The 14,143-nt window shown below is 42.7% G+C and overlaps 1 protein-coding gene across 4 annotated transcripts in view; it reads left to right on the top strand.

The window, feature by feature from the left end:
- IKBKE (inhibitor of nuclear factor kappa B kinase subunit epsilon) overlaps nucleotides 1–14,143 on the top strand; it is an 87,491-nt gene that overhangs the window by 53,104 nt on the left and 20,244 nt on the right. For all 4 annotated transcript variants that reach the window (XM_044288455.1, XM_044288454.1, XM_044288453.1 and 1 more), the window contains 2 exons: nucleotides 4,502–4,611; nucleotides 6,282–6,358. In XM_044288455.1, coding sequence (XP_044144390.1) covers nucleotides 4,502–4,611; nucleotides 6,282–6,358 — 187 coding nt within the window. The remainder of the gene's footprint in view (nucleotides 1–4,501; nucleotides 4,612–6,281; nucleotides 6,359–14,143) is intronic.

The raw sequence follows: 14,143 nt of genomic DNA on the forward strand, positions 1-14,143 counted from the left end.
ATGTTCCACAGCAATACTGGCAAAATATTATGTGGACAGATGAAACCAAAGTTGAGTTGTTTGATAGAAAAACACACTACTATGTGTGGAGAAAAAAGGGCACAGCACACCAACATCAAAACTTCATTCCAACTGTCAAGTATGGTGGTGGGGGCATCATGGTTTGGGGCTGCTTTGCTGCGTCAGGGCCTGGATGGATTGCTATCATCGAAGGAAAAATGAATTCCCAAGTTTATCAAGACATTTTGCAGGAGAACTTAAGGCCATCTGTCCACCAGCTGAAACTCAACAGAGGATGGGTGTTGCAACAGGACAACGACCCAAAGCATAGAAGTAAATCAACAACAGAATGGCTTAAACAGAAGAAAATACGCCTTCTGCGGTGGCCCAGTCAGAAGTCCTGACCTCAACCCGATTGAGATGCTGTGGCATGACCTCAAGAAAGTGATTCACACCAGACGTCCCAAGAATATTTTTGAACTGAAACAGTTCTGTAAAGAGGAATGGTCATGAATTACTACTGACTGTTGTGCACGTCTGATCTGCAACTACAGGAAACGTTTGGTTGAAGTTATTGCTGCCAAAGGAGGTACAACCAGTTAATAAATCCAAGGGTTCACATACTTTTACCACCTGCACTGTGAATGTTTACATGGTGTGTTCAATAAAAACATGGTAACATTTAATTCTTTGTGTGTTATTAGTTTAAGCAGACTGTGATTGTCTATTGTTGAGACTTATATGAAGATCAGATCACATTTTATGACCAATTTGTGCAGTAATCCATATCATCCCAAAGGGTTTACATACCCTTTCTTGCAACTGTATGTGATTACTGCAGCAATACACAAGGTATAGTAGCAATCTACCTTGAAAGTGAACGTGAAATTGAGAGTTAAGCCTCAAGCGTCCATTTCCGTTTATTCAGTTTCCACATGGTCGAAATTTTATCTTTTGTGACTTGTTCAATTAAATTAAACCAGCATATAAATCATCAGTAGAGATGAGCGAATTTATGAAAAGTTCCAGGTGATTCACCGAGTTTAAAAAAAATAAATCGCTTTGTGGCGCGTGCAATGACAGGGAGCTGCGATTGCGCTGCCCCCCATCATTGTACCCCTCAGATGCCGCGTTCATACATGATCGTGGCATCTGAGTGTAAAAACAGTGTAAAATAAACATTTTTAAAAAATTCATTCAAACTTACTGCCTCCATTTGCTTGTGACGGACCGGCTGCCGCTATCTTGCTTAAAGATCTGGAGCGAAATATCGCACGCTGCGAGATTACGTCATCACACTGGCCGGCGTGGTGACGTCATACGTCACCACGCACTGGATTTTGGCCGAGACCTTCAATCAAGGTTGGCGGCCCATCATGAGCAAATGTAGGAGCTAAGTATGATTTTTTTTTGTTTTTTACACTATTTCAGGTTAAATCAATTTGCTAACACGAAGCACAAGGAAATTCGGCTTTGAGGCGAATCGAATTTATACAGAAAATTCTACTTTGTGGGATTCGATTTGCTCATCTCTAGTGTTCATTACACCAGTACACAGGCTAGGGTAACAATTTACCTGGGAGTGTTAATGCCATAAAAAGGTTGAAATGATATATTACTTTGGAACTTGTATATATCTGCTGGTTAATTAAATTGAAGGTGATTACTGCATCAATTCGCAGCAATCTACCTGTGAGTGTTAATGTGAAACTGGGCGTAAGGCTTGGCCCTTAATCGTCTGTTAACGTTTATTTATTTTCCCACTATATCATGCGGCTGGCTCTTTAACTGTTGGGGACCTACAATGAGACTCCCCCCATGGGGAAGTAGGAGGAGGTGCTGCCACTTGTGGAGAAGGAAGAGCAGTTAGAGTTGGAGGAGAAAAAGGACGATCATTATGACATTGACACCGCCCATGACACCCAATCGTCTCAGTGGGGGCGGAGGTGAAAAGAACTGGCTCCTTGGGCATGCTAGCAAGAATGGCGACCTGTATGCTCGCTTGCTTACGCAGTGACAGCCGTATTGTTGACATTAAGCAATCTTATGATTACTGGATAGCCATTATTTTAGACCCACACTACCAAGGAAATATGGGGGATTGTTTTCCTTTCGCAGAAAGGGAGGCCAAATTACGTTTTTACCAGTAAACACCGTGTATGCAGCTTGCCGCAGATTACAGCGATCAGACGCTTGCTGTCACCTGCAAAGACACCTGCTTCCTGCTGCAGCAGCCATTTCAGTCTCCTCAACATGATGGAGCAGTTTTTCCATGTGTTGCACCTTGCTGGAGGTGCCCCATCTTGCCATTGTTTTTGTCTGTCTGCCTATTATCATGTTCTGTATGGCTGCTGCTGCCACCTGCATCATGCCACTGCTGTCTGTTTACCATCACTTTCTGTTTGGCTGCTGCTTCTGCCTCTATCTTGTCACTAATGCGACCTGCCAACCATCACTTTCTGTACGGCTGCTACTGCCACCTACATCATGCCACTGCTGTCTGTTTACTATCATTTTCTGCCGCCTCCAGCATGCTAATAATGCGACCTGCTAACCATCACTTTCTTTATGGCTGCTGCTGCCACCTCCGTCATGCCACTAATGCGAACTGCCAACCATCACATTCTGTCCGGCTGCTGCTTCCATCGTGCCACTAATGCGACCTGCCAACCATCACGTTCTGTACGGCTGCTGCTGCCGCCTGCATCATGCCACCTCTGTGACTTGCCTACTATCAAATTCTGTACGGCTGCTGCTGCCGCCTCCTCATGCAACTAATGTGACCATCACGTTGCAACTAATGCAACCATCAGGTTCTGTAAGGCTTCTGCTGCCGCCTGCATCATGCCACCTCTGTGACTTGCCTACCATCACATTCTGTACGGCTGCTGCTGCCGCCTCCTTAATGCAACTAATGAGACCTGTCAACCATCACGTTCCTTATGGCTGCTGCTTCCGCCTCCATCATGCCACTGCTGCAACTGGCCTACATTCACGTGCTGTACGCCTGCTGCTTCCATCACCACCTCTGGGACCCACACCTATAACGAGAACAGAGTGGGGAGAGCTGTGGTTGAATTTCCCGGGGTCCGTCCACCACCAATTGCTGCTCCCTGCAGCTCCCGTAGAAGTGAATGTGATCATCAGTGGCATATCTATCATGGAGACAGACCACTTTACTGCTAAGGAGGGAGCCAGAATGTCGCTGCACTCCTTCTTCTGTTGCTGACATAAAAACACTGCATTTTCAGGCAGCCGCTACTTTGACAGCATTCTTTGCATTCAATGATAACTGTATAAATGTACTGAGCTCCTCCTAGTTCTGGTTTCAGGCAGTTTTAGAATACTCTGAATACTTCGACAGCAGGCCCAAGCGCCTGTGTCCTATGTATCTATTTGAGATATTCTTCATTAAACCTCACCTCATTTTTTTTTTGTGCAGCTGCTTCTAATGTGGCAATCAGCACTTCTATATATGCAGTCCTGTTTGTCTCACTCACTGCCTGAGCAATAGGTTTACTAGCTTACTAGATACTGCAAAGGTGCTATAATCTGCTTGTCTGCCTGTGTACTGACTTCTGTCTGATTCCCAAATTCTGACCCTCTGCTGCCTGACTTGACCCATGCCTTATCACCATACTGACCCTGTGCTGTATGCCCTGACATTTGGACTGTTTCACATATTTTCATGAACTCTACTTGTCCTAACGGCCTGTTTTGCCTGATCCCTTGGTGTCCTGCACTAGTGTCTCTGACCCCTGTGGGTCATTTGTCAACCACACCAGGACTATTCCTGGAAGTATTGGGCTGGTGGCACCCCTGCAGTGAATTACAGATCCCTGTATAGGAGTGAAAAGGTGAATACCAGGGGACTGCCAGGATATTGTAACAGCCCTAGGTTTAGCCCAAAGTTAAACTGGATGGTTGACATGAGCACCACCACTTCATTACAGGGGCCCTATGAGGTCTGTGTCACTGCAGTCACTGCCTGTCACTGCCTATCATTCTGTGATTTTGTGATAGTTAAACATGTGTAATGCGCCCAGAACATAGACGTGTGTGCCCTGTCATAGGTATACATCTGATAGGGGCAGTTACTATTCTAAACAGTTTTCTTTTTGGAGGTTTGTTTAGTATACAATCATAACTGATGTCTGTTGTAAAGATTTTATACTGTTTCAGTCAAGCTGAGCTATTATTGATCGAGAAACACTCATTGCCTGTTGACAGACTGTCTCACAGTCACTTTAAAGCTGGATTTAGAGACTTGGGTCTCAGCAGTATTGTATCTAGGTTATGATGTAGGATAAGTGTTGAATGCCCTTACTACATATTTTGGAACATTTTGTAGAGTTAGTTGACCATGAGACTTCTTTAGGAATTTTGGGTTGGTAAGCATGATCTTCGATGCATTTTATATAACTAGTTATATATTCTAGTAATGTAGGCACCAGTAAATCGCTGTAGTATAAAGTCTACTGATGCCTCTATAATCCTGCAGATAAGGAACACTCTGTCCAGTTGCACTCACAGTCCAGAAAAAGAGAGCAAGCTTGGGTTCTTGCTTTTAGAAGTTACTAAAGACCAAGACCATATTCGTGGGGACACCAGGTAATATAACAAAAGCAAAATCAGGTCTGTGAGAATCATGTGAAATTATTTCTTGTCTTTTTGCCCCATTTTGAAACAGTTTAAGGTAGGTTGACACTTGCATTTATGAGATCCAGCAGGCTGTGCTCTGGCAGTTCACTGGATCTGGCCTGCTGCCATTCACTGCCAGACCCTATCGACTATAATGGGATCTGGCGGGGATCTGGTGAACTCTAGCAGGCTGTTCTCTGTTCATTAGATGCATTTGTGAAACTACCCTTAATTTATTGGGATTGTCACAAGATTTAAACTTATCCCAAGGGAGGGATACATTTTTTGTGGCAGTCCAACTGCTGAGAGCCCACAGACCCCACAAGGGGGCTATATGCATTCTCTATGGAACTGCTGGAAACAGACAAGTACATTTTATATCATAATAGACATTAATGATATGCCATTTAAGGCAGCTGGGGCAGGGTTTTAATGGAGCGACAGTAGAGCACAGGTTGCCACCTTTTAAGTGAACTTAGCAGGGTTAATGGAATTTTACTATTGCACTTACAGTTTTTTTTAACGCTCATTGATTTCATTGATAAAATGTTCACTTGCGTGTTGTTATTCTTCCATTATAAACACCTGGACCGGTCCTTTTCCCCCTCCAAAGGTGACTGATTGACATATCATCTTATGCTTATGTTTATGTTTTTAGGCAGGTTTCGGATCTCACTTTTTGGTAGCATTATCTGTTATAGTCTATATTAAAGGTATAACAAAGGGATTGTGCCACTAATTACACATTCCCATAGTATAGGGGATAAGTGTTTAATTACTGGGGGGTCCAAGCACTGGCCCAGGGATCATGAGTACAGAGGAGCCGCCGAACTGTCCCATGAGAATGGAGCGGTGATGTGTACGAGTGTCCACTACTCGTGTGACGTCCGTGTTGCGTCAGTTTTTTGTGTGGATCCATTGTAACAATGCCTATTCTTGTCCGCTAAATGGACAAGAATAGGACATGTTCTGCCTTTTTTGCGGAACTGCAGAATGGACATATGGATGAGGACAGCACATGGCGTGGCCCCATTGACATTAATGGGTTCGCATCCGATCCACAAAATATACGGATCGGATGCTGACCAAAAATTTGGTTATGTAAATGGGGCCTTAAAGGGGTTGTCCAAATTTGTATTTTTGTTGGCCTATCTTCAGAATATGCCATCAATATCTGATCAGTGGGGGTCTGACACACTGCACCCCTGCCAAATAGCTGTTTCAGGGTAGATCCAGCACTGGAAGTCAGCAGCAGTACTACACAGCTCTTTCCATTGTGTAGTGAATGAAGCTGGTAACTGCATTGCTGGGCCCCTTTACTTCAATGGAAGCAGTGCTACAGTAAGCAGCGCTGTCCAATACACAGTGGATGGAGCTGTGCGGTTCCTGCACCAACTTCAGCGCTAGAGCTACTGCAGAGCAGAACATCCAGTCTATTTCACAATGATAGTCTATGTACATTACCACTGACCCATTTGTGTAGGTTAGTAATCATCCAAGCCCATTAAAATCACAATGAGTGATTGAGCGTGTAACACAAGAGTCTCTTTTATCTATAAAACAGATATTATAGAAATGTATATAACCAAGTGTTGTCACTGGGATGTGAGTAAATGCAGTTGTCATATTTTTGTATCCAGCACTGATCGTCTCAAGCACTGTCTGCAAAAAATGAAGCTGATCTTCAAGCAGTTTAAGAAACGAAAACATCAGGCGAGTAAGTGAACATTTGCTGGATCTTCAGAAATAGGCAGGGTGTAAATATTATATTGTGGCCTTATTATATGGTTCAGGCAAAGCTTGGACCCTTCTTGACTTATGGCAAATTAGGGAAAACAGGAAAAATGCAGTGTTTGCAGACTTTGCATTAAAGGGAACCTGTCATCAACTTTATGCTGCCCATACTAACGGCGGCATAAAGTAGAGACGGGTGAGATGATTTCAGCGGTCTGTCATTTATAAGTTAAAAGTAAGTGATTGACAAGAACCAACATCACAATCATGGCAGACTGGGCCTGGAAAAGAGTCCCGGCCACCTGAGAAGAGTCCTGGTTATTCATGAATTCCTGCTCTCCTGCCACCTGCTGATGACTGACAGTCTCCTACTAGTTTTCTCCCTTTCTCTCTAGGAGAGAACTGTCAATCATCAGCAGATGGTGAGAGCAGGAGATGATGAATAACCAGGACTCTTCTCAGGTAGACTGGACTCTTCTCAAGGCCTGGGCTGTAATGATTATGATCCTGGTTCTCAGCAACCACTTACTTTTAGCTCATGAGTGACACACCGCTGACATCAGCATTTCTGTCACTATTTTATGCTGTCCTCGGTGAGGTCAGCATAAAGTTGATGACAGGCTCCCTTTAAAGTTAAAGGGAGTCTGTCACTAGCATTTCACTTTTTTAACCCTTCCCACAGCTCCCTAGCATGCTTACAGTTAAAAAAAACATTACCTCTGGCATCAATCCTGGACTTATAGAACCATCAAAAACGATCTTTATAAGATATGCAAATGAGGGCTTGCAAGTGAACAGGGGTGGCGTTACCCTCTTAGGTGCCCTACTTGCTCAACCTTTTCATTGCATCCCCCCGCCCCTTCCTACCCTCTTCTCGCCCATCTATTCCCTCTGACCGCCTTTCTACTAACTTGTTATTCTGCCGATATCCCGTGCCTGCGCACTCATTCCTTTGGCCGGCGCATGCGCACTGCGATGCCCATTCCCTTGTACGGCATCACAGTAACTATTGCGCATGCGCCGGCAATCGACGCGAAAGGAGGCGGTCCATCGGCGCAGTAACTATTGCACATGCGCCGATGGACCGCCTCCTTTCGCGTTGTTAGCCGGCGCATGCGCAATAGTTGCTGTGATGCCGTGCAAGGGAATAGGCATCGCAGTGTGCATGCGCCGGCTAAAGGAATGAGTGCGCAGGCGCGGGATATCGGCAGAATAACAAGTTAGTAGAAAGGCGGTCAGAGGGAAAAGATGGGCGGGAAGAGGGTAGAAAGGGGCGGGGGGACACAATGAAAAGGCTGAGCAAGCAGGGCACCTAAGAGGGTAACGCCACCCCTGTTCACTTGCAAGCCCTCATTTGCATATCTTATAAAGATCGTTTTTGATGGTTCTATAAGTCCAGGATTGATGCCAGAGGTAATGTTTTTATTACTGTAAGCATGCTAGGGAGCTGTGGGAAGGGTTAACAAAGTGAAATGCTGGTGACAGACTCCCTTTAATTGAAAATCTGAAACTATGCCTTTGTGAACCCTAAAATCTTTGGTAGTCTTCTATCCATAGTCATTTCAAATCTCTCCTTAGTTTTTTAAAGTTTCGACTTTACAGCGCCAGTGACGGAGTCTCTATGCCCAGTGCCATTTTTACTGTGAAAATTGACAGGGAAAACAAGTGGAGAGGATGAAGGTGAAGGTTCACATGACACTGGGAGGGAAGGGGGAGGCTTGCCCTGATTTTGCTCATAAAAAAGATATACCATTCTGTGTGCAGCTAGCAATCAGAGTATGTGTTTCGGCCATAGTGATATAGTTAGGTAAAGTTCAGGGAAAGCATAGAGACTTAGAGAGTGGGGGACTGGTCGCTCAGAGTTGTGTTTTGTTTCATACAGCTTGCTGGCATGTTCTGCATTACAAAATCCTGCAACAAACTCATTTTTTCTGTATATGAACAGCCAGACAACTTTTTTTGTGTGAAAACCTCAAGTTTCTACAGTTCATAGACTTATTACCAGCAACTCCAGCATACATTCTGCTGCAAATTCTGAGCAACTGCCCCTTTTTTCAATAGATCTACCATTTGTAATTAGGCATTTAAGTTCATTTCAGTCCATCACTATACCTGTTTTAGTGAATGCATTGTATTACTTAAAGATACCTTGTAGTTACAGCAAAATCATTTTATGGCAAACACTGCATTACTATACCTGTGTTAGTGGATGCATTTTACTGCAAAACTGAATTACTATACACATTTTAGTGAATGTGTTGTATAACTTAAATATACTGTGTAGCCACAACAAATGCATTTTACTGCAAAAACTACATTACTACTGTACTACTCCAAAACAACTGCACACACAATTATTGCTTTGTCTGTTGCATGCTTTGTTGCTAATGCTACCGCTACTATTGCAGCCACATGCAGCTATTACCGTACCGTTTCCACATCCACACTGTACTGCTGTTGATCCCAATAAGTAGAATTTTTCCAGGCTTGTGTAGAACAAGCCACAGTTTTTTCTGACAATGAACACTTGTGTTTGTCTAAATACAGTAGGGCATGCTTCCCTCATTAAGGCATCATTTATGAATGCTTGTTCCCAACAAGCCACTGTTTTTATCCCATAACATCATGTGTGTTTAAACACCATCTTCCTCCTGATAAGGGACAATTTTTGGAATGTTTCTTATATGAAAAAGCATAATGGCACAGGGTAGTTTTAAACAGACTGTCTGTTAAAGGGGTTGTTTGCTTTTTTTTTATATTGATAACCTATCCTCAGAATAGGTCATCAATATTAGATTGGCGTGGGGGAGGGGGAAGCGACTGCTGCACCTTCGCTGATCAGTTGTTTGAAGAGACTGCAGCGCTTGTCACTTGAATAGGATGGAGCCGTCCATTGAAGTGATTGGGACAGCAGAGTTGTAATAGCACCTGCTTACCACTGCAGTTGCAATGGTGAGAAGGTGTGATTACAACTTCGCTGTCTCATTCACTTTAATTGGATGGCTTCTTTTTATTCAACTAACAAGCTCTGCAGTCTCTTAAAACAGCTGATAGATGGGGGATGCCCTCCCCATGAATCTGATATTGATGAACTATCCTGAGGATAGGTCATCAATATAAAAAATATAAAAAAATCGGACAACCCCTTTAACCTCTTCCCGACGTGACGTACTATTACGTCATGGAAGTCAGTGACTTCCCGCATTTTGACGTAATAGTAAGTCATGGTGATCGGGCGGGCAACGGAGCGGAGCACGCCCGATCACTGCAGGGGTCTGGCAGTCCCTGATAGCCGGGCCCCTGTTATTTCCACCAGTATCGCTGTTTACAGTGATGCCGGTGGATTAACCTCTTCTATGCCGCAGTCAGTGCTGACCATGACATAGAAGGGTTTTGCTGCGGGTGAGGGAGCCCATTGAGTCCCCGTGCTGCTGTGGTGGGGACCCAATGGGTAATGGGAGATTGCCCAATGTCTTGCACGGAATCGGGACCTGCCTTTTACGGGTGCCGAGGAGATCTAGCCTCAGGCTGGGTCTCCTAGGCAACCTGTTAGTGTATTACTCTGTGTAATATTCTAACAGTATAAAAGAAAATAGAAGACAGGAGGCCACGCCTCGTGTGTGTGGCTGTATAACAGTTGAATCGCACTATATATAAGAAGCGCTTACCATTTGTTGTTGTGATGAGCCACAACAATTGTAGATAGCCTTGCTGGTATTTGCCCGTCCAGCATGCGGGATCCTATACTGCTGCCAACGTCCTTTTCTCTGCCGCAGATGTGGCAATAGAAATAAAACTTAAAGTAATAAAAAAGGGGGGATTTTGAACCTTTTGTAGCAGCGCTATAAACAGGAGACTACGTGCCAGGTAATACGCTATTATTGTCCTGATGAAGAGGACTGTTCATCCTCGAAACGCGTTGACCATAGAAAAAAAATCCATCTTTCTTTTAATAATATTACCTGGCATGTAGTCTCCTGTTTACAGCGCCGCTACAAAAGGTTCAAAATCCCCTGTTTTTATTACTTTAATATGCTAACAGGCAATGCATTACAATACAGATGTATTGTAATGCATTGCAGAGGGGATCAGAACCCCAAAAGTTGAAGTCCCAGTGTGGGACAGAAATAAAGTTTGAAAAAAAAGTAAAAAAAAAGTGTTTTTAATAAAAAAAATAACGTTTCAAGTAAAAAATGAAAAAACACACCCTTTCCGCAGATTTAATAATAAAAAATAGAAAAAAAAGGAAAAACACACATATTAGTTATCGCTGTGTCCATAACGACCAGCTCTATAAATATATCACATGATCCACACTGTCCGATAAACACCATAAAAAAATTAAAAAAAACTGTGTCAAAAAAAGTGCAACACCAAGCGATCAAAAAGGCGTATGTCGAACAAAATGATACCAATAAAAACGTCACCCCATCCCGCAAAAAATGAGACCATACATAAGAAAATCGCTCAAAAAATTTAAAAACTGTAGCTCTCACAACATGGAAACACAAAAACATAATCTTTTTCTTTCAAATATGCAATTATTGCGTTAAAGTGAAAAAAATAAATAAAAACTATACATATTAGGTATCTGTCACGACCATGTTTATGGCCGTGACTCCTTGGGAGCCGCATACAGTTACCCGCGGTTTTGGGTTGTTGTGTCAACCGCAGCTGGAGGCATTTTGCTGTTTGCCTCAGGTGCGGTTGCCGCGGACAACAGTTATGTGTGCGGTTGCCTTGGAGTTTGTGTGCGTGTATGTATGCACTTTTGTATGTCTTTGTGCACTCTGTTTTATGTTTGGTGTGCACTGACATCTTCCCTTCACTGTGGTTGCCCGTGGCAACGTTTTGGTTGTATTGAGTACATGTGGTGGCAGTGTCCCGGCCTTCGGGCTGACTCCCAGGACATGGTTGCCACCCATGTCGTTGCCTGCGGCAACAGCCACAGTGTGTTCTTGAGTTGGACACTTTCCCTTTAAGTTTGTGTTTCCCTTCCCTGGTGCTGGAAGGGTTAACTCCCTTCCCAGTGTGTGTGTGAGTCACTGGGTTTGTCTGACTGTGTGGGTGTGTCCACTTAGGTATATAAAGCCTCAGTGTTTAGCACATGTCTGAGGGTTGCTTCAGCCAAGCTTAGCTTGAGCAGCCTCCTGTGTTTTCCACCTGCCAGTGGGGGCCACCCTTGTGGTCATAAAGATTATGTCACATTTAGTTTATGTCATGTTTATGTGTCATGTCTATGTGATGTTTTCTATTGTTGTTTGGTGCAGCTTATGGATCTGGATTCCTGTGTGTGGCTATGTGTTTGCCAGCACAGGGATCCAGTCAGCAAGGCTGTGACAGGTAGGTGGAACTAGTTTAGTTCGCCTGCCATATCCGTAAGACTGTTAGTGTTCCCCCTTCCCTGCAGCTTGGCCAGTGAGACCCCTGTTCCTCCCTGTCCAGAAGGAACAGGCCGTCTTACCCTTACTCCTAGTCCATGGACCGGTCGGAGGGTGAGTTAGGGATCCGAGGTTCCTGAGCATGGGTCCTACCTTAAAGGTCGGCCCATGCAGCTAGGAGTTAGGGTCAGGTTAGGGATGCTTTAGGAGGTGACCTGCTCCCTAATCCTGTCGTCCTGGCCGAGCAGCCTAACATCATCTGGCATTGCACGGCTGAGGGTTTTCCCCATCCTCAGCTGTGACAGTATCGCCGCATCCGTAACAACCAGCTCTATAAAAATATCACATGAGATAACCCTTCAGGTGAAACCCATAAAAAAAAAAGTGCAACACCAAGCGATAAAAAAGGCGTATGTCCCCCAAAATGGTAACAATAAAACCGTCACCTCATCCAGCAAAACATTTGACCGTACGTAAGACTACCAAAAATAAAAATATGGCTCTCAGACTATGGAGACACTAAAACATTATTTATTTTTTTCAAAAATGCTATTATTGTGTTAACCTTAAATAAATGTATTTAGGAAAAATTATGCATATTAGGTATTGCCACGTCCATAACGATCTGCTCTATAAAAATATCACATGACCTAACCCCTCCCTAACCCCTCAGATGAACACTGTAAAAATAAATAAATAAATAAACTGCAAAAATGTAAAAAAAAAATTGGTCACCTTTTCCCATAAAGTGTAATAATGAATGATCAAAAAAATCATATGTACCCAAAAATGGTACCAATAAAACTGGCACCTTATCCCCTAGTCACTTTTTGGGAGTTTCTACTGTAAGGGTTGCATTAGGGGGGCTTCAAATAGGACATGGCATCTAAAAACCAGTCCAGCAAAATCTGCCTTCCAAAAAACATATGGCATTCCTTTTCTTCTGCACCCTGCCGTGTGCCCTTACATCAGTTTACAACCACATGTGGGGTGTTTCTGCAAAACCACAGAATCAGGGTAATAAATATTGAATTTTGTTTGGCTGTTTACCCTGATGTGTTAAAGAAAATAATGGATTAAAATGGAAAATCTGCTAAAAAAGTTAAATTTTTAAATGTCATCTCTATTTTCCTTTAATTCTTGTTGAACACCTAAAGGGTTAACAAAGTTTGTAAATCAGTTTTGAGTAACCTGAGGGGTGTAGTTTCTACAATGGCATCATTTATGGGGGGTTTCTACTATGTAAGCCTCACAAAGTGACTTCAGAGCTGAAATAGTCCTTAAAAAGTGGGTTTTTGAAATTTCTTAAAAATTTTAAGAATTGTGTCTAAACTTCTAAGCCTTCTTAAGTCCTAAAAAATAAAATGACATTTACAAAATGATGCCAACATAAAGTAGACATATGTGGAATGTTAAGTAATAAATATTTTATGAGGTATCACTTTCTGTTTTAAAAGCAGAGACATTTTTCAAAATTTTTAGTAAATTTTGGATTTTTTCATAAATAAAGGTGAAATATATTGACTCAAATTTATGACTATCATGAAGTACATTGTGTCACGAGAAAACAATCTCAGAATTGCTTGGATAAATAAAACAGTTCTAAAACTATTACCACAAAGTGACACATGCAAAAAATGACCTGGGCAGAATGGCGAAAACTGTCAGTCATGCGTTTACCCTTAGTTATATATGTTAATGTTACTCTGACGTTATTTGTTATTGCTGACATTGTGTTAAATAGCAAAAAAAATATGAAAGAGACTTTATAGTGTCATATACCAATTTTCAGGTCAATTGGAGCACTTTTGATACAGGTAGAATCGATTTGGCCCGAAATAAAACTTTTTTAAAGATTAGGCAAATTGGACATAAAACTAATTTCAAGAAGTTCATTCATCTCTAATTAATAAAAACTTTCCATATAGTGTTTAGCATTTTATCACCTTACCATAAAAATACCCTTGTATCTTCACTACATTCTTGTGTTAGGAGCAATGTAAATTCACTTGTGAACTATTAATGTATAGTGATGGATGAACATCGGCCGTGACGTTTCTCGAACGCGTGTTCGCGATCAAATGTTCGCAAACCACGTGTTCGCTGCGGGCCCCATTCACTTTTATGGCAGGCGAACCTGAAAAACCTTCAGGTCAAATTTGCAGCCATTAAATACTTACTAGAAGTGCACAAATAGTCCCACAACATGGACAGTGACATACCAGAGGGGGATCAATGACAAAAATTCCCCCCAAAAATATGTATTTTAATCAGAGGCCATTTTTATGCATCTTAAAGGGAAACTCTCAAAATGTGCCCTGCTGGAGCATAGAAATTTCTTATTTTAGGCCACGGGAGTATGGGCCCCAAAAATTAGGCTTTCCCCT

This window comes from Bufo gargarizans, chromosome 3 (genome assembly GCF_014858855.1).
Source record: "Bufo gargarizans isolate SCDJY-AF-19 chromosome 3, ASM1485885v1, whole genome shotgun sequence".
NCBI classification, from domain to species: Eukaryota; Metazoa; Chordata; class Amphibia; order Anura; family Bufonidae; genus Bufo; species Bufo gargarizans.